Source organism: Marmota marmota, unplaced genomic scaffold (assembly GCF_001458135.2).
Source record: "Marmota marmota marmota unplaced genomic scaffold, marMar, whole genome shotgun sequence".
NCBI classification, from domain to species: Eukaryota; Metazoa; Chordata; class Mammalia; order Rodentia; family Sciuridae; genus Marmota; species Marmota marmota.
The window spans coordinates 11005360-11026233 of record NW_026000243.1 but is presented as its reverse complement, the minus strand read 5'-3'; the positions used below and the strand labels follow the sequence as shown (position 1 = coordinate 11026233).

General features: G+C 39.7%; 1 protein-coding gene across 4 annotated transcripts in view; it reads left to right on the top strand.

Moving 5' to 3' along the window:
* Positions 1 to 20874, top strand: part of Ncapd3 (non-SMC condensin II complex subunit D3) — a 72903-nt gene that overhangs the window by 38213 nt on the left and 13816 nt on the right. For 3 of the 4 annotated variants that reach the window (XM_048796230.1, XM_015499066.2, XM_048796231.1), the window contains 8 exons: positions 843 to 1034; positions 1372 to 1469; positions 1618 to 1733; positions 4345 to 4452; positions 13355 to 13469; positions 13564 to 13659; positions 14643 to 14881; positions 15796 to 15875. In XM_048796230.1, coding sequence (XP_048652187.1) covers positions 843 to 1034; positions 1372 to 1469; positions 1618 to 1733; positions 4345 to 4452; positions 13355 to 13469; positions 13564 to 13659; positions 14643 to 14881; positions 15796 to 15875 — 1044 coding nt within the window. The remainder of the gene's footprint in view (positions 1 to 842; positions 1035 to 1371; positions 1470 to 1617; positions 1734 to 4344; positions 4453 to 13354; positions 13470 to 13563; positions 13660 to 14642; positions 14882 to 15795; positions 15876 to 20874) is intronic. The other variant, XM_015499067.2, reaches the window with a different exon arrangement.

Here is a 20874-nt window from a genome sequence, read left to right as displayed (position 1 = left end):
ATACAAAGTAGAGTCACACCATTTGTGTTTTCATACATGTACTTAGAGAAATGATGTCTCATTCCACTGTCTTTCCTATCCTCATGCCCCCTTTCTCACTCTCCCTCCCCTTTGTCCTATCTAAAGTTCATCTATTCCTCCCACGCTGCCTCCCATCCCCATTACAAATCAGCATCCTTATATCAGAGAAAACATTTGGCATGTGGTTTTTGGGGATTGGCTTACTTCACTTAGCATTATATTCTCTAATTCCATTTATTTACCTGCAAATTCCATGATTTTATTCTTGTAATGCTGGGTAGTATTCCATTGTGTATATATACCACAGTTTCTTTATCCATTCATCAACAGAAGGGTATCTAGGTTGGTTTCACAATGTAGCTATTGTGAATTGAGATTTTATCTCTTTTACTATAATCATATTTAAATGCTAGGATGTGGTTTCTTTCAATCCTTCCAGTGGATAAAAACAAAAGGATAGTATTTCTATGTTTTTATCACTATAGCTATAAATTCTGGATATATCCATTATGGTAACCTATCCTTTAGGTTTGTATGGAATTTGTGGATGGAATGAGGATAAGAAGGGTCTCAATTATGAAATTTTATTCATTTGAAAATAATTATTTTGTAAGGGAGAAAAGCAAATACAACTTATTCTATAAGAAAAACAAAATTTGTTATCAGATATACTACTAGCTAGACCATCTACATGGATGTTTTATGTGGCAGTGGAATCCTAGAACAGCAGATATTGCTACCCTTTCAGTGAGGGATTGATCTAAACAGTTTTGTTTATTTATAGTTACAATTCTGCTTTCCTTTTTGTTTTTGTTTTCCAGCCGCTATCTAAATAAGGCTTTTTATATCTGGTCCAAAAAAGATAAATTCTCATCCACTTTTATAAACAATATGATATCTCACACTGGCACAGAACATTCTGCACCAGCCTGGATGCTGCTTTCCAAAATTGCTTGCTCATCAACCAAGCTGGACTACACCAAAATAATACAGTCCTGGGAGAAAATCAGCAGGTTCGAATGTTTACAATGTAGACAGTGGTGGAAATTGACATGAGTTCTTACAAACTCATGCGTTAGGAAAGTGGGCTCTTTCATAATAATAACTTTTTGAATATAGAAATATTTTCTTTAAACCTTGGCATAAAACAAACAAAATGAAACTCACTTTTAAGCAGTTTACCTTTTCCCTAAGTTCAGTAAGTGCCTACAGGTAACTACAGCATGACCCTTTAAGCCATGTATCTACCTTACTTCCTCTAGTATTAATGATAGAAAAGAAAATATATTTAGTTGACAGCACAATGGTTAATTTGGTTCTATCTTGGTATTTCCCCTATCCTTCCTCTAGTCAGCAGAATCCCAATTCAAATACCTTAGGACATATCCTGTGTGTCATTGGGCATATTGCTAAGCATCTTCCTACGAGCACCCGGGACAAGGTGATTGGTGAGTGTCTATTAGACAATCTTTCTTGTTGGTGCTATTAACTTCAGTTTATTTTATTTTATTTATTTATTTATTTTGTGTGTGTGTGTGTGTGTAAATTTTGTTTTTTTAAGCAGTTTAACTTGTAGGATTTGGTTCTCCTTCTTAGATGTTGTCAAGTGTAAGCTGAATGGATTTCAGTGGTCCCTAGAGCTGATCAGTTCAGCTGTTGACACTTTGCAAAGACTTTGTAAAGCATCTGCAAAGACACCAGTGGAGGAACAGGTATGACGTTATACATTGCTCTGATATGTTTTCAACTTATTTGTATTTGGACCTGTTACTGTTTATTTTGAAGTTCGAAGAGTGTCTCTATAAATATGGGACACTAAGGATGTGTAGTCCCCAGTAGCTTTTGGTACAACAAGGCAGTGCTTATGTGACTAGTAGCTGACTTTCCCCAAGAACATAGACTAATCAAGACATGATTCTCTCCTTGGCTCCAGATACAAGTATCTTTTAGTAATACATGCTGTTGCTTAACATTTATTTCCTGATGAGAATTCTGCAAGATTATCTTGTTATATGTTATAGCATAGACTCTTATTTCAAGAACAAGTTATAGCATAGACTCTTATTTCAAGAACATTTAATGTATAGTTTTCTACCTCATCAGATAGTTTCCTCCACACCAAAAATTTTTGATCTTTTGGTAAGTTATAATCTTGGAAAATGAGTGTCCTATTACTATAGGGTTACATTACTCAAATATTTTTTGCTTTATCTTGTCGCTGAAGTTCCCTACAGCCTATACCTAATGGTGCATAGTCATAAATTCCAAATCAGTGATTTATGTAAGGCAGAGAGTTACTTTGACCCCTTAAAGGCATCCATATTAATATTTCTAATAAGAGACTGGGGATGTGGCTCAAATGGTAGCATACTCACCTAGCATGTGTGAGGCACTGGGTTCAATTCTCAGCACCACATAAAAATATTGTGTCCACCTAAAACTAAAAAATAAATATTTTAAAAAATCTCTAATAAATCATAAGTGTGCCTTTTTTCTTTTTATGTGGTGCTGGGGTTAGAACCCAGCACCTTCAGTATGCTAGGCAACTGCTCTTACCAATGAACTATGCCTCTAGCGCTGCTGTGTCTTCTGCTTTTATCATGAGGTATACTCCTAAACAGTGCTATTTGTAATAAAAACATTTAGAGATGAGGACTATTAATAATGATTATGAAAGTTATAAGTTAATTTAAATAATTTCTGAAGTGTATCTAAGTTTTTCAGAAAACTGCTTTCTTCATCTGAGCTACCTTCCTGTGCTTTCTTTTCTTGTATAAGGTCTTATGAGAATGTCCATAATTAATGCTACATTTCCTACTTATAATAACAAATCTAATACACCAATGTACTGTGACATTTTTGCTTGTGACCTTAAAAGTGATTGGAATGCACTTAGCTTTAAAAAAAAAAAAATCTTGAGCTGTTTCTTATGTAAATGGTATCTGGTGTTTTTCTAGTGTCTGGCTTTCAATAATTATATTGTTAAAAGGGATACTTGAATTATTATTTTTCTAACCTGTTATCTGAAAACCAAAGAAATTGTATGAAAAGCTTTTAAATAAGAAACATTGGAAAGAACACATTTGAATAGCATTAAAAAATGTAGTTGGTGTTTTGGTGTTTCTAGAAAGAATAAGGAGAGAATGATGGGGGGTGGGGAATTATGGCAGATATGACTGTGATCCTGCAGTTTTCAGTGGCACACAGCTTACTGATGGTAGAGCTATGACTATAACTCAGGTCTTTGATACTTTCCCAGTGTTTCTTTTACCAATGCTAACTGAAAAATGAACTATCTGCACAGTGGAATATTGTGAACTATAAAAAGTCTTGAGGTCTTTGTCTCTTCATCAAGATAAAGCTCTCTTTGGTCAACAATGTGATCCAGATTGTCCAGTCTTATTAAAATCTTAGATGCAGTTCTTTTAAAGGTAGTAAAGATAATAGTTTTGAAACATTTGAGGCCAAGTCAGATTAAAAAGCATTTTATGCATAACAATGATTTTCCTACAACTTTGCAAACATTGAGTACCATATTGTGTTAGTTCTTCTATGTACTAGATGATGGTTAAGACAGAGTCTTTTCTTAAGTACCTATAGTGCAGTTGGAGAGACATATCCCAGACACATAATTTCAGTATAAAACAGTTACTTCCAAAATAAAAGTATGCATCAAGTGACATGAAGTACTGGGGTGGAGGCACTTAGTTCAGCCTTAGCTATTCTCTAGGAACAGTCTCCTAGAGAAAATGAATTGTAGAATTCTTTCATGCTCTTGGCACCAAGTATGTACTAGCAGTGACCTCTGGAAGTATATGATATGCACTAGCAGTGACCTCTGGAGGTTATTATAAACAGAAAAGAACACAGAAAACTTGTTCCTAATTAATAAGTTTCAGAAGAATAGCAACTGTCCTTTTTGTGTATATCTTTAAAGTGTGCACTATAGAAGTGTTCACTTAATAGTACTTAATTTGCCACCTGCATATGCTAGAAGAATTGTAATTGCTGTTAAAGATATAATACAATTGAAGCCACTAGATATTCCCAAATATTTGCCTTTTGCTGTTGTAGGGAAAATGTAGAGAGAAAGTTGATATATAGACTGTTCTTTGAAAATTTCACTTAGCCAATTCTCATGGCCAGATTGCTTAAATTGTGTCATGGTGTTTTTGGATAAATCAGGGTAAAGATTGCACATGAACAATGGTTGGAGTTTTTCATGCATTTGAAGATCCTAGAGGCTACTCTGAGAACCTGGGGTTGGTGGGTTGTCTGGGAGATGAATGGGATCCTTTAGAGCTGATCTGTGACTTGCCACAGGAACTACTGAAGCAGGTGTGTGGGAATGTGCTGTCTACCTGTGAGTACCACCTCTCCAACATTGTTCTGAAGGAGGATGGGGCAGGGAACATGGATGAAGACCTGTTGGTAAGCAGCTGCTTTTCCTAACCATTCTTTCCTCTTCTTTTTTTATCAGCAGGGATTTTTTGAGGATGATTTTACATGTGTACTTCAGATACAATTAAAAAAAGAAAAGGGCTGTTGTAGCCTAGAGCTTCACTCTTTTTCAAGAAGAAATTTTTATGAATAATCCATCTATTTTTATCTCATATACTTAATATTTGGGGGGAAACTTGATGGAACACTTCATCCAGTTAAGAGTTTATGAGAAACCTGATTCCAATAGGAAAATCACAATGTGTGTTATAATTTTGGTAGAGTTCAACTTAGAAATAATAAGGTAAGAAAACAATAGCATATGCCCTTAGTCTTTTGTTTATTTTCTTAACTTCTGAGCTATTTGAACATTGGAGTATAGAAATGGGGAAATAGGGTCTAGTTGTTGAAAGAATGAACAAGGCTCGTCGTCGGAGAAAATGCCCGTTTTTTGAGGAACAGCTCTGCATATTTATAGAGCCGGGGGCGGTTTGACAGTTATGACAGTTTAACAGTTTGACAGTTGGCATGGGATGCTTTCTGATTGGTGGGTAAGGATCATGTGAGCCAGCAGGGCTAGTCTGGTGGGTAAGCATCATGTGAGCCAGCAGGGCTCACCATTGGACAACTCTTCTCGGGATGGGGACGTTAGTCTTTGGAGCCGGGGCGACTCCCAACATTCCCCCCTCTTTGTTATTAAATGAGAGTGGGCATCCACTCATTCTGCGTGCTTCCTACTGAGATGGGACGGCATGGGAGAATAGGAGGGAAGTGGGGAGCCCCCACAGGAGGGCAGAGAGGACTGATATAACTTCAGGAACCAGATCAGCGAAGGTTCCTTGCCACCACAGATCCATGGTGATGTCAGTCCATTCGGCATAGGTCTCCACTGGAGGTATCATCAGTAGCCAAGAGTTGGTAATTCCTGAGGAGAAGCTGGTTAAAAGCTTGATTAGAAATTTTCTACCCACCTGAGTCTGAATGAACTTTATGATAAAGGGAAGGAAGAGGCACAGGGAGTTTTTATAGCCCAAATCTATTGGGGTCTCTGGGTCTGCAAGCTGCCTTGTTGGCACAAGGGGGGTTAAGTGTTCAGCCTTGAGCAGGGGCTTGGGCATTTGGGCTTGAAGCAAACAGGTGATAAAGAACCAGACAGAGGGTTTGAGAGGCCAGGTCATCCTGCAGCTAGCTTTGTTTGACATGCCCTGCAGGCCAGCCTGTCCTGCACCTAACACCCTCAATTCCACTCTTCATTCCTAGTCCAATCTAGCTCCCTCCCCTCTCTATTAAGGCTGCTCTTGAAACTCTCTCCTACCTGGGTGTCTCTGAAACCAGCTTGCTTCTCTCTTTACCTTTCTCAAAATAGCCCAGCTTTCCAAACCAGCTTGCTTCTCTGACTTCTATCACTGTTCCCACCTTTCCCTAGTCACACCAAGAAAGTACTGGCTTTGTAATAAAGAGGCAGCTTCTCCCACGCTCTGAACGAAGGCGGCCAAGGGAGGACAGTGGCCCATTGTTACCAGATTTCCCTTTGAGAGCAGTCAGATCTCTCCAGGTTTTATGTGAAATACCTCAACCTTAAATACTGATAGATGGAAGAGGAGGGGCAGGACATAGGTTTCGGAGATGGGTAGGGGTTCTGTAGGCAATCCAGGAGGAACGAGGGGATGGCCATACATGACTTCGAAAGGTGAGAGATTAGAAGGCTTCTTTAGCAAGGCCCTAATATGCAATAAAGCCAAGGGGAGTACCTTTACCCAGTCCAGGCTTAATTCCATGGTGAGCTTGGTGAGCTTTAAGGGACCGATTGGTCCTTTCAACCTTTCCAGAAGCCTGGGGGCGGTAAGGGCAATGGAAATGCCAAGGGAGTGATAGCATGTGAGCCAGTCCCTGAGTTATCTGCAAGGTGAATTCTGGGCCATTGTCAGATTGGATAGAAGTGGGCATCCCGAAACGGGGGATTATGTAAGTAAGCAACAGATCAACTACTGTAGAGGCCCGCTTGTTAGAAGTGGGAAAGGCTTCAACCCATCCCGAAAAATTATCTACCAATACAAGAAGATATTTTATGTTTTTTACTCGGGGCATGTTGGTGAAATCAATCTGCCAGTCTGTAGCCAGGGTATGACTGCGGGCCTGATGAGAAGGGAAAGGTTTAGGTTTTAATGGAGTATTGGTATTGGTTCTCTGGCAGATCTGACAAGCGGAAGTGATCTGTTGTAGGTCTTATCACATGGTTAAAGGGTGAAAAAGGAGTGAAGGAAAGTAGTGAGACTCTGTGGACTAGAGTGGAATAGAAAGTGAAGAAACTGGAAGAGTTGTTGGGGATCTTTGGGTCAATCCCCGGTGGTAACGAAGAGTAGCGGAGAGGAGGTAAAGCTCTGTAGGGCGGCTGATTGAGCCACTTGATCGGCCTTGGAATTCCCCATAGTAGTAAGGGAGGAGTCAGTTTGATGGGCCTTGCAATGGATTCCCAGTTTGGAAGCAGCCTGGAGTAGGCCAGAAATAGTGTGGAATTAATGACTGCCGTACCTCTGGTGGTCAATAGCCCCCTTTCTTTCTAAATGGCTGCATCGAGATCAGGATATGGGAGACGTATTATACAGGGAGAGGGTTTTTCCCTCCGCTAGCCTGCATGCCCTTGTGGCAGCTATGAGTTCAGCTTGTTGGTTGGTGGTATTGGGTGGGAGAGGTTTTGCCTCTATGATGGATGAGAGGGAAACAACAGCATACCCACCACTTTAACCTCTTTGTGTATAAAAGAGCTACCATCTGAGAACCAGACGAGGTCCGAAGAGGGCAGGGGTCCCTCAGAAATGGTAGTAGGGCAGGGTAAAATCGTACCTCCAGGCATTTGTGGACAGGATCTTGTGAGGGAGAAGATGAGAGGAGGGAGGCAGGGTTTATTGGAGAGCATGGGCTGAAAAGAGATGGAGGGATTTTTAAGGAATGAGATAAGGAGGGATAGAACCCTGGAAGGGAAAGTGACTGTAGCCCCTAGTAAGTGAGGAAATCTTTTAGATGGTGAGGAGATGAGATGGTTAGCGCAGAGCCAAAGGTAAGCTTGTGTGCTTCTTTCTGGAGGTCATGGGTCACTGCTAGGGCTCTGAAGCCTGGGGACCAGCCCCTGACGGTGGGGTTGGATGGGTAGGCCACTGGTGCAAATGTGTGGCCATATTCCTGACCCAGAACGCCCAGACTTTGTCCTTGTTTCTCATGTACATAGAGGGTGAAGGGTCGGGACGAGTTCAGGGAGATGCAGTGCAGGTGCCCGGAGGAGGGCCTTTTTAAGGATTGTAAAGGGCTTCCCTGCCGCTGAGGGTAGGGGTTCATCTTGGGGGCCCTTGGCCTGATTATATCTTTGGTGTAGGTATAGACACAATAAGCTGTTTTCTGTCTACTGTAATGGCCTTTTTCCCTTGAGAGATAGAGAACCCTAGATATGTGACCTCTTTACATGCTATTTGGGCCTTTTGTGGAGAGGCCCAATATCCCTTTAAGGCCAAGAAATTAAGTAGGAGAACTGTGTCTTCTGTTGAGCACCCTTTGGATGGGCTAGAAGAATTTGTAGAGGTTTGCAAGAGGTGCAGAGAGCAGTATTGGATCGGAGCAAGAAGAAAGCCTGGACATAAGCAATCTCTACCCATTTTTTGAACGCTCACAGTAATTGTAGAGATCCCTTAGAATGGAGGGATCCAGGGACCCAAAAAGGGGCCATCTGCTTTGGTTGTCTAAAGGATAAGTGGGCCAGGCCTGGGTACTATATTTGATCTAAGAGGCATTGTAGGGGAGAGTCGACTGGCAGAGAAGACACATTACCCATGTAAGGAGGAGGGAAGAGGACGCAGAGAAGAAGGAAACTGATTTATTGGCAAAAGGGGCATCCCTGCTAGAGCCAAAAAATCAGGAGTGCCTAAGTGGCAGGTTTGAGCTGCAGAAATTGGTCGTCGCCAAATCCTGACAGTTGAAGCTCTTGTCCTGGACGGAGCCGGAGCCATGGGAGACCTTGGCCAAGGCTTTTCGGGATACCTCCTGGAGAGGCTGGATAATCCCAGGGTCGGAAAGAGGGGAGAGAGGGAGAGGAAGGGAAAGAGGGGAGAGAGGGAGAGGAAGGGGAAGGTAAGCGTCTCTCTAGCAGCTGAGTCTTAAGGTGAGAGGACTAGGACTTTCAAATCTGCCCAAGGAAGGAGTTCCTGAGGGCCACTGTAGCCATAAAGGCTGTGGTGGGGTGCTCAACATATTGCAAGAGGGTGGATTTGGGGCACTGGGGGTGCAAAGAGGTGTGGACTATCTTGAAATCCCTGAGGAAAGACAGTCCAGATTAGTTGTCGAGAATGTCTGGTGGTGGGATCTGTCTAGGTAAAGGCAAAGGATCTTGGATTTGGGGGCAAGGGGAATGGAGAAGAAAGCATCCTTTAAATCTATGACCGAGAAGTGAGTGGCAGTGTGGGGGATCTGAGATAGCAGGGTATATGGGTTGGGAACCAAAGGATGTATGGGCCTAATGGAGGTGTTGATGAGTCGTAGGTCCTGAACTAAGCGATAGGACCCGTTGGGCTTTTTCTACCGCTAGTATGGGAGTATTGTAAGGGGAATGAGCAGGATGGAGGTACCCCTTGCTAAGAAGGTCGTGAATAATAGGTTGTAGGCCCAGAAGAGCTTTTGTGGACAGGAGGTATTTAGCCTGATTGGGGAACGTGTTAGAATCTTTGAGATGAATGTTAACTGATAAGCAGGAAACAGTGGAGGGAGAGTGGGTATTCCATACAATTGGGTCGACCAGGTTCGTAGGTAAGGCGTCCTTTTTAGTATGGTGTTTCATGTCAGCCTCACAAGTGGAGCAGAATGGCCAGTCTTCTGCCAAAAGGGCCAGAAAAGATGAACAGGCAGATTCTGGGGCTTAACTGATACCAGGAGCCCGGATATTGATTGTTGTATTGAATTTAGAGAGAATATCTCGGCCAAGCAAAGGAACTGGACATTGGGGCATAACTAGGAACATCTGAGAGAATGGGAAGTTGTCTATGGAACAGAGTAATAGGGGAGTCTTTTTTGGATAGATGGTCTTTCCTCCTACTCCAACAATACGAGAGGTGGATGGCACTGTGTGCCCCAGAATTCTGTCAGGACTGAGAGGGTAGCCCCAGTCAACCTTGTGTTCATCCACCTGAATCTGCACCCTGGGTTCCTGTCTATTGATCATTACAGCCGGGGACAAGGACTCAAGGCTCCATCAATCTTCGATTGCCATGCCCAGAAGGTTGGGTGGTTCCCTGGCCATAGGCCTCCTACGGGATCTAGGACAGTCAGAGCCCCAATGACCTTGTTGTTGACATTTAGGGCATAGGGTATGCGAGTGAAGGTGCGGGGCATGCCCTAGCCCAATGTCCCTCCTTGCCACACTTGAAGCAGGCACCCAGGGTGTTTTTGACCTGCAGTGATGGGCGGCAACCCGAGGAAGAACCCTTCAGGGCCTGGGCAAGCATCTGAAATTTCTCAGTCTGGGGGGTGGCAGGGCCTTATTCGAGCTTTTTTAGTTTGACCCGGATGCCGGGGTAGCTCTGCGAGAGGAAATATGTCATAAGGACATGATGGCCATCTAGGATGGATCAGGATCTAGTGTCTAGGTTACTGCTGAAGGGCTTTCGTAAGCCAATCCAGAAATTCCGATGGGGTCTCTTGTAATTTTTGGAAATTGACGGCCTTATGTGCCGCTTTTTTGAGCCCAGCAATGATACATGCAGAGAATCGGTCCCTACTCTGTAGGCCAGCTTGTGTATTATAATCTCAACATATATATATCATGGTGAGTAAGGCTATAAGCCTGGAGGACCCATTGAAACTCTTGGGACCTAGTTTGGGGGGGGGGACTAAAGGTGTCGGCTGGGTCAGGGGGAGCACCTGAGGGGTTGGATGGAGCCAACGGGGGAGGTTAGTAGGGAGGGAGTTCATTTGCTGAATAGGTCGGGGAGAACAAGGAAAAGAAAAAGCCTCAACATAAGGGATCTCCTTCCACTTTTTCGAGCGCTCACAGAAGTTAAACAGATCTCTGAGAATTGCAGGATCTAGGGATCCTCCGGGGGGGCCATTGACTTTGATTGTCTAATTGATAGTAAGGCCAATCTTGTGTGCAGAATTTAATAAGGGGGAGTCTGCAGGGAGGGAAGAAGAGGCCCCCATAGGTCAGGAGAGGGACAAGGGTGGTTGAGAGAGAGAGAGAGGAGTGCCTGTTCTTCCACCCCCCAGTACCTCCCGCTCACGAACCGGGTTCCAGAGTCCACCCTGACGGTGAAGGTTGTGGTGGGGTGCGTTCTCTCCTCCAGATTGGGCGTCAGAGGTTTGCCAGACGATCACCGTCAAAGCCTCTGCGTATAGCCCATCTGAAGTTGGATACCCAATAGGGGAACTCACCTACTGAAGAGCCGGTGTTGTGTGAATAGTAGCAGCGCTCGAAAGAGTGGACAAGGACGTCAAGCCTTGAGAGAGGGGGCCCTCGAGCAGCGAGGCATTCCCCGTCCCGAGTTTTGGCACCAATGAAAGAACAAACAAGGCTTGTTGGAGAAAATGCTCATTTATTGAGGAACAGCTCTGCATATTTATAGAGCCGGGGGTGGTTTGACAGTTATGACAGCTTAACAGTTTAAGGGTTGACAGTTGGTATGGGGTGCTTTCTGATTGGTGGGTAAGGATCATGTGAGCCAGCAGGGCTAGTCTGATTGGTGGGTAAGGATCATGTGAGCCAGTAGGGCTCACCATTGGACAGCTCTTCTTGGGGGATAGGGAAGTTAGTCTTTGGAGCCCGGGCGACTCCCAACCGTCCTTACAATGTCTAAAAATATAAGGAAAGATTTTACAAATGACCTTGGAGGAGCAAGGTTGTATTTTGTGGTACTCCTACTTTAGAAACTGTTTCCATGAAAATGATTCCTGTGAGTCAGGACATGTCAAGCCAGTGGGCTGTTAACAAAATAGGTTTTGTTATAATTCTATTTCCAGCATCTGACGCTATCCAATAAAGGAAATGGTTTTTGATGCCCTTCGGTACAAACCATCATCTTTAACTAAAACTATTTTTCCCATCCATTTTAATTAGAAGAGCATCTATTTTCTGTGTTCAGTTTTCACTTTCTCATTTCACTCTTAAAAGTATTAGTGGTTGTAGACCAAATTTAGATTTGTAAGAGAGAAAGCTATTGTACCTGAGGCACTAGTACGTTTATGTTCATTAATGAACAGTATCATTACCGGGATTTGGACACTTAGGTATGTGAGCCATGATGTGTAGTTCAGAGTTGACCCAGGATTTTAGATAGTCTTGCTTTTCTCAATTGTTTGAGCAGAGCCATTGCCCACAAGAAGAATGCTTTTTATGATCAGTGAGTTAATCCCCTAAGATTTTTTCAACTATTAAATATATCACTAAAATCTATCCGTTAGTCAAAACATAGAGTGAAGTTTTGCCCTATATACATTGTTTAATTCATACTACTTTAAATGGAGCTTAATTATTTTTTAATCCACTAAGTTTAAGATAACTGTGTATTCGATATTCTCTAAAACCAACTACATTTACTATTGGTTTTCCTACCCTAGAATGAGCATTTTGAGGTTTTTGGTTTGTTTGTTTTGCTTTGCTTTGGTTCTTTGTTGTTGTTGTTCTGAGATTGGATCTTGCTATGTTGCCCAGACCAATATCAACTCCTAGGCTCAAGTGATCCTCTAACCTCACCCAACCAAGTATCTAGGACTGTAGGTGTATGTGCCCCCACACTTGTCTCTAGCATAAGCTTATATGTATTGTTTGTTTTTTCAGAGCTGGGAATGAAATCCAGGGCCTCATACGTGGCTAGGCTAATGCTCTATCATTGAGCTACATCCCTAGCCCCTAGAATAAGTTTTTACTTTTATTTGCCATATACTGTTTAGTGTTATTCTTCTATCTTTGGGGTAAAGAAAGAGAAGTGTTAATTTGACCTCTAAGATAAATGCCATTAGTAAACATAGGGTAGCAAGGGCTGAGGAAACAGGTCCCTGTGTTTTGGGGAGGAGTCTAAGCAGTAAACTTAGAGAACAATTTGGATATATATTTTAAAATGTAAAGTGGGTTTACATGCTGTTTCAGCCTGGATTCACACCTAAAGAAATATAGTAGTATACAAGAGTATAGAAAGGATTCATCATAACTCAAGTAAATAATAGTAAAGGGTTAGAAATAACATAAATTTTTACTAAATGTGGAAGAGTGAGAAAAATTATAACATTGATAATTTTTAAATGGCCTACTTGTATAGACATTAAACATATTTTTTGTATGTATTTACATTAAAGTATAGCTCATATTCAAAGTTATAATTACAAACTCCAAGTAGCATGATTGGTAAGTATATTAGGAAAGCGAACATAAAGCCATGTGATTTTGAAAAGAACAAAAACAATGATAATCTTTAGTGGGATTAGAAATAGATGAGTCGGGCTGGGGATGTGGCTCAAGTGGTAGCACGCTCGTCTGGCATGCGTGCGGCCCGGGTTCAATCCTCAGCACCACATACCAACAAAGATGTTGTGTCTGCCAATAACTAAAAAAATAAATAAATAAATATGTTTAAAAAAAGAAATAGATGAGTGTTATACCTGTTATTGCAACATAATTATTAATAGTATCCCTGTTTACTCACAAAGTTATCATTTTACATGATAAAATTATATGGTCACTCTAATTTTTGTTTCATTAAATATGACTAAATTTTTACAATGGTCATGTGTTTTTCTGAAACAAAAAATAGTAAAGTTTGTGTAGTTGGGAAAAAAGGAGAATCCCACTGACATATTGTTACTCTAACTAGTAAATTTTCTTTTTGCCTTATTTTTTACTGCAAAACCAATTCTTTTGTAGGTGAAGTACATTTTTACCTTGGGAGATATAGCCCAGCTATGTCCAGCCAGAGTGGAGAAACGAGTGTTCCTTCTGATTCAGTCCATTCTGGCTTCTTCTGCTGATGTGGATCACTGTAAGGCACTGAAATTATACTCTGTTTCATACTTTCTTAAGCCTGAGTAAACTGCTGAGGAACTGTCAATAAATGCTTTTAAACTTTCCTATAGTACCATCATCTCAAGGTACCAGTGATGCCTCAGCCATTCAGCCCCCATCTCAGGTCATGCCTTCTGTGATTAGAGCACATGCCATCATCACTTTAGGTAAGAACAACATGTGGGGAAATGTAGCTTGTGTAGTCTGCTTATGTGTATACAAAAGTGCTCACAGTGAGAGAGCCCTTGAGTTGGTAATTATCCAAGACTATAAGATTCAAAATACTCACTCTAGTAGACTTATGTTTTTCAGTGGAATTATGTGAATTTATTACAATTATAACTTCCTATAATTATTTAAACTCCTAATGTAGCACCATGAAATCTGCTTATCAAGAACTGCATTTAGTAAACTGCATTCTGGGAATAGAAAGATTAATTTGAAGTTCAGTTTATAAAAGGAGATGGTTTATTTAATACTTTCTAAAACTGGCAGAAGAACTATACGTATATTTTTCCATCGACTCCAATTGTTGTTTATCTTGAAAACAGTTCTGTGCTATAATTTGATTTTTTTTCCTGTAGTATAATTGTATATCTTACGGTAGATATAAGATATTTGTTTTTTGTGGTATTGGTTATTGTTAAAGTCTAAGAATTGTTAATAAGAGCAGAACATTCCTTAGGCCACAAAACTCGGCAACCTTCCTGTAATTATGAAGAAGGAATATGAGTTGACATTTTTTTCCTACTTACCTAGTTCACATTTCAAACCCATTAAGAGGTAAAATAAATCATCTGTAAGATTTTACCCATCATTATCCAGGTGAGAAGATAACTACAAAATTCGAATGTTGACTTTATTAACGTAAAGAAACATTCCTTATCATGTACCTCATGAAACCCCTGTTGGAGCTTATTTTTCGTTAAAGTACTTTAAACTTTGTAATATTTGGGATGGATTTGTCTGGCTCTTGCTTTTGTTTTTTGTAATTGTGAGCATAATGTTTTAACTTTAATGAAATAAAAACTATAGAAAATGGCTGGGAGTGTAGGTTAGTGGTAGAGTGAGGCCAGGCCCTGGGTTCATTCCCTAGTATTGGGGGGTGGAAATCATAGAATATAGTCAAGACATCTTTCTTCTATGGCAGGTAAGCTGTGTTTACAGCATGAAGACCTTGCAAAGAAGAGTATCCCAGCCCTTGTGCGAGAACTAGAGGTGTCTAAAGATGTGGCTGTTCGAAACAATGTCATCATTGTGATGTGTGATCTTTGTATCCGGTACACTGTCATGGTAGACAAGTATATTCCTAATATCTCCATCTGCCTGAAGGATTCAGATCCATTTATCCGAAAGCAGACACTCATATTACTTACCAACCTTTTGCAGGTATGTATGAGAGTTATTAAACTGTCTTTTTTTCTCTCTAGCACTGTTCTGGCTTAAAGGAATATTAAATTACATAGGAAATATGATAGCTTTGTAGTACAATTCAAAAATAATTAACCTCATCTCAGGTTTAGAATGTCACTTTTCTAATGTGCAGTGCAGCCTTTTAAATACATTGTTCGTTACTTGCAAATATTCGTTTGGAGTGTTCTTTTAGACACCCTGTCAAGCAGTGTAAAATTCCACTTTTGCAAATAAACAGCAGGTAGAGAAAAGCATATTTGTTAGAAAAATAGTTCCAGTTCTGTTATTCTTCTCAACCTTAAACAAGTCCATGTTTCTCATACTTATTGTTTGGTAAAACAAGGATCATAATATTTGTGCTGGCTATCACATAGTGTTGCTTAGAGTCCAATGTGATATTTCAGCATGCAAAAGAACTTAATGAATTGCAAACCTCTAAAGAGTATTTGATTTTCTTGTATACATGTGTTTGACCTTTGACAAGGAAAAAGTGATATTTGATTTTGAAAAAGAAGGCATTTCAGTAAGTTGTGTAGTTTGGTATACTTAACATGCTCATTTTTTTCATGCATTCTGTACCTCACAGAGGCAATAGTGGCTACACCCCATTAAAACCATGTACTTTGAGTCATTTTCCTAAAATAGTAGAAAGTTTGATGCTGCTCTATCCACATATTCCTCCACATTTCTTTGAATTAACAAATGTTGTATGATTTCAAGATGGTTGTGAAGTGAATACTCTGAATGCCCCTATGTCCTAGACAGACTAGTAATAGCTAGCAGATGTGATGTTATACAAAGGAAAGTCAACAGGTGGCTATGTGACTGGATGCATTTAAGGTTTACATGTTAAAATTTATCCTGAAATATGCCGGTTTCTCTTTGTACAGGAAGAATTTGTGAAATGGAAGGGCTCTCTGTTCTTTCGATTTGTCAGCACTCTGATAGATTCTCACCCAGATATTGCCAGGTAAATCTTTCCTTTGCATGTCAGACAGTTGAACAGTTTACCTAATTTCTGGTATGCCTTAGATTTCTTTTCTTCCAAATTGGCTTAGAGTTGAGTTATTTAGGATTTAGTGAGCTCTTGGTAGTTATCAGAAAAAAATGGTAGATTTTTAAAATACTGAACTATATAACAGATCTTTGTTAAAACAAAAATAAAACAAGCCAAAAATAAAACAAACTAAATGTGTTCAGACTCACCACTAAATAATTTCAGCATTGACTTCCTTTTCTAACATCATTTGCTCTCCTTGAATACTAAAGAACATTACATGCCTTTGTCACATTAAAATAGGATAGAAGCCATCAACTTTTGACTTAACTGTTGATTTCTAAGCCCCTTCCCCCAAAAATGTTAGTTTTAATAAAGAATTTGGACTTTGTTTTCAGTGCAGAAACTGTAAGAATTCTAGGAATTAAGACAATTTCACAATGTAAAATAGAGTGTACAAATTACAAGATTCCTTAGAAATGGTTAAATTGTTAAAAGGAAGATAATTTTATTAATGTAAAGAAACATTCCATAGCATGTAGCTCATGAAACCCCTGTTGGAGTTTAATTAAAGATTCCTTAGTTTATTTAAAATTTATTTAAAGATTCCTTAGAAATGGATGCTTCTTGAGAATTGGAAAGGAGTGGGGAGTTAACTTTGCCAATTGTTAATTCTTATACTTGAATCATTTTAAAAATTTATTTTCAAGGGGCCGAGAAGTGATCTTGATAGAATTTGCTACCCTAGATTGTTGTATGAATAATTCTTTTTAAAGCTAGTCTATAAATGAAAAGTAGGGTGTTGAATGCCATGGCAAAAGCCAACACATTGGGGAAAAGATCTTTGTAGAATTCATTAACTAAAAATAGCTTAAAATAATGGGTTCCTCTGTTCTAAATATAGCCACCAATAATTTAGTCTGAGTTCCACAGAAGAATTTCTGCTCCCTTTTAAAACTTTGGGTGTAATTTTCCAAGGGGGAACATTTAACATAACAAAGTAGCAGAAGGTTAACATTCTAATTAATACTGTCTAGAGCCAGAAGCAAAAAACTGGGGCTATCATTTTTTTTTTCTTTTTCATTGTTATTATAATTGAGAAAGGAATGAAATAGCTATGCCACTCCTTCCCACCTTTTTAATGCTTCCCAACACTGATTTGCGTGGCTGTCTTTGTACAGTGCAGTGCACAGCCCAGGGGCAGGCATAATTAGAAGTGTTCTAATGCTCTTAGATGATGAGTCTGGGAGGTAAGACTGATTGCTTAACTTGTATTTCCTTGTTTTCCCCCGTTTTTGCCAGTTTCTATAAGTGCATGTTAAAAAAAAAAAAAAAAAAAGGTGGTAGATATGTTTTACCTGATTTAAACATTATACAATGTATACATGCATTGCAACATTACATGGTACCCAGTAAATAGATACAATTTTTATGTTTTTAGGTAATGGTTAAAAATAAATGTGTATTAAAAGTTTTTAAGCTTACTTTCCAAGAGAACATTGATCAGTGCATAAAATATATGCACAACCAATGAATACAGGTACTGAGCATCAATCAGAAAGAAAACCAGATAAGGATACCTTATACTATGGTAAGATTATCAGCTCCTTTTTAAGAATTTAATACTGCCCTCTTAAATCTTTCCATTTTATTTCTGCATTCTGGGTTTGTTTAAATAATGGTTCAAATGTGGACCAGAATTTTCAGCTTCTAAAAGCTGATGCCTTATTTGATAACTGTTATTTAAGTTATTAGTCTTTGTTATAGCTTTACTTATGAGGTGCCTTCCAAAAGCTCATGTATAAAACAATACTGGAACATTTAGAAGTGAAATGTTTGGGTTATGATGCCTTAACCTAAATAGTGTGTTAATCTAATAAGGATTAACTAGGTGGTAACTACAGGCAGGTAAAGTATGGCTGGAGGATGTGGGTCACTGGAGGCATGCCTTTGGAGTATATATTTTGTCTCTTGTGAAAAATGCTCTCTCTGCTTCCTGATTGTCAAGTTCTGAGCTGCTTTCCTCTACCACACACTTCTCTCTGATGTTCTGCTTTACATCAGGCCACTAGAAATGGAGTTGACCATCTATGTACTGAGATCTCTGCAACCTTGATTGCCAAATAACATTTCTGAAATTGTTCTTATTAATCTTTTGGTTACACCAGCAAAAATGCTGACTAAAACAGTCTCTTCCTGATTTTTAGGTTAAAGTCCAGACTTTTCTACTTACATTAACTATATTAATTTTTCAATATGGATATACCAATGCAAACCTTATTTATTTATCTGATCCAGCTGATTTCATAAAGGTTCTGGTGTGAGCAAATTAATATGACATTTTTAATTGGTCTTATAAACCCAAATTTCAAAGCTGCAGAATCATGTGATATATTTTCTCCTCTGCCCAATGGATGTTGGCCTTGTGGTTCAATAACCATTGGGTAATAGCCATTTAGCAAATAGAATGTTTATTGGGCCAATTGAAACAGAAGTGCAGAAAGGCAGGGGGCAAAGAGTTCAAGGCTAAATAAATAAATTATCTAATGTATTGTGCCATTGAAAAAGAAAAGAGAAAAAAGATAGCAGCTTAGTTTGGAAGAAAAATGAAGTACTTGACTTTCTAGAGGATTTAGTGAAGTTGCACAGTAAGTCAAAAGAGGTAAGGGAATCACACAGCTAGAAAGGCAAGGTAGCATGGAGTGACACAGTCCGGGATGTGACAGCATAATGGCGATGTGGAATAAGATGTGGGGTCACTGAAAACAGTGAAGTCAGGAAAGTGAAAAGTTAGAATGTCCCATGAACTTCTTTATATGAACATTGCAGACACTCTGAGTCTCATTTTGGGGTTTGGAATGGAAAAGGAAACTAGGAACAACATACCAGGAAGTAGAGAGCAGAGTAGGCAGATATAGGAGCTGTAACCCGGGAGGCTGCATGTTATCAGCTGGATCAGGTAGAACAGTGTGTTCATTTGTTTTAACCTATAGCCAGTCCTCACTCCCCTCCCTTTCCTGCACCCACTTCCAGCTTTTCTTTTTCTTTTTCTTGAGAGTACTTTTGCCAATTTACTTTGTACTGATTGCATGTATAACATCTGTTATACATGCAATCAGTACAAAACCTGTACCCACTATGGTACAGGCTTCCTGAGGAACAGAGGACTTACCCTGAAAGGGAGCTTAAAACTTAAGTGAACATGTATTAAATGAATGAATGAAAATACTAGGAGGCTGGAAAATGTGGGCCTCACCTTGTAAAAAGAAATCATTATCCTCTTACTAAGAATTGAAACCTAGATCAAAGAGCCCAAGAAGGCTACAGGGGAAATATAGTCCATTCACTTCTATTGTCAGCTTGTAGAAAACATAAAATCGGCCTTCTTTCTCATTTCTTCCCAAATCGCATGCCCTTCCGAAGCTCAACAAAGGCTACTGTTATTGAACTCCTGTTCCTGATCTGGCCTGCATGTGCCTACTCAGGGTGGAACCCAGGGCTCCCACCCATTTCTACCAGAATTCTACTGGAAACTGGAGGCAAGTTCTTTCCTCCATCCTTGTTCTTCCTAGCTCTCAACCCAAAATCAAGCTCCTCTTGCTAGTAGGTCCTTCACATCTCTGGTCCGGCCTTAAATTGCTGTTTCTTTTCCTCCTGGTGTCTTCATAATATCTGATATCCTCTCCTTTGTTTTGCTCTTGCTTCCACATGAGAGAAAACATCCGGCCCTTGATTTTCTGAGTCTGCCTTATTTCACTTAGCATGATTTTCTCCATTTCTATCCATCATAGAAAATGCCATTATTTCATTCTTCATTACTGAGTAAATCTCCATTGTGTGTGTGTGGGGGGGGCTAACCTTGTAAAAGGAAATCATTATATGTATACATACACACATACAAACACACCACATTTTCTTCATCTGTTCATCTATTGGCAGATATCTGGGTTGATTCCATAATTTGGCTATTGTGAATTGTGCTGATATGAAACTTGTCCTTTGAGAATGATTACCTTTGCCTTTCAAATCTGGGTTCCTAAACAACATAGTTTGTATAGAGTATTCTGACTGCCTAGATCAAACTGGTGCTTCTAGCTGGACTTAAGTGAATTCTCTTTAGAGAATTACTTTTATTAAATACAGTCACTTCTTTAGTTGTTTTGTTTTCATATATTTATGTCAGAGTACTGCCTTGTATACTAGGTGAATAGTTAAAGTGTGATTATCTGCAGCAGAATTTTTAGTCAGGTTTACTTTCATCATAATTTCTAAACCACCTTCTCTGACTTGTTAATGTATGTGTTGTGGATACAGACTGATTTGAAACCTTCACCTTCTCTGACTTGTTAATGTGTGTGTTGAATCTTAGCTCAAGGAACACCACTAGGGGAAGGTAAATCACCTGCAAAGTTCTAATGCTTTGCAAGGTCAGGCTCAAGCTGTCTGGATCATCCTTGTTTGCTCCTTTCCAGTGGAGAGCTAAGGAGTGCTTCTATGTAGCATTTGAGCTCTGGAATGAAATTAAAACACTGTCTCAGCAGTAAATAAACCACAGAAAGCCCTACATAGTCTCTGGTTGGCCTGTAAGAACACCCAAAGCTTTGTCATTCTTTCACCTACCATTATAGTAAGATAGAAATGGTCAGGTGGCTTTTAGGTGAACAGTTAGGGTTTTTGGAAATTACATTTGGCTTTGGAAACCATCAGAATTTTGCCTTTCATTTTGCTGCAGTCCCAGTGGCATCTCTCAGATATGAAGCATTGTACATGAATATTGGAAGCCTCTGCCAGATTTGTAAGCATGGGTGAAAGGAGAGTGCCCAGTGCTTGTGGTGATCCCAAATCTCAGTAAGAGTCAGGTTTTGTGGGAATACTTACCCTGCTGACCCAATTTATGAAACTTTTGTTGTTAATCTCATTCTTGAATAAAGTTCTAGTTACTAAACTCACTTTTTTTTTTTTTTTTTTTTTC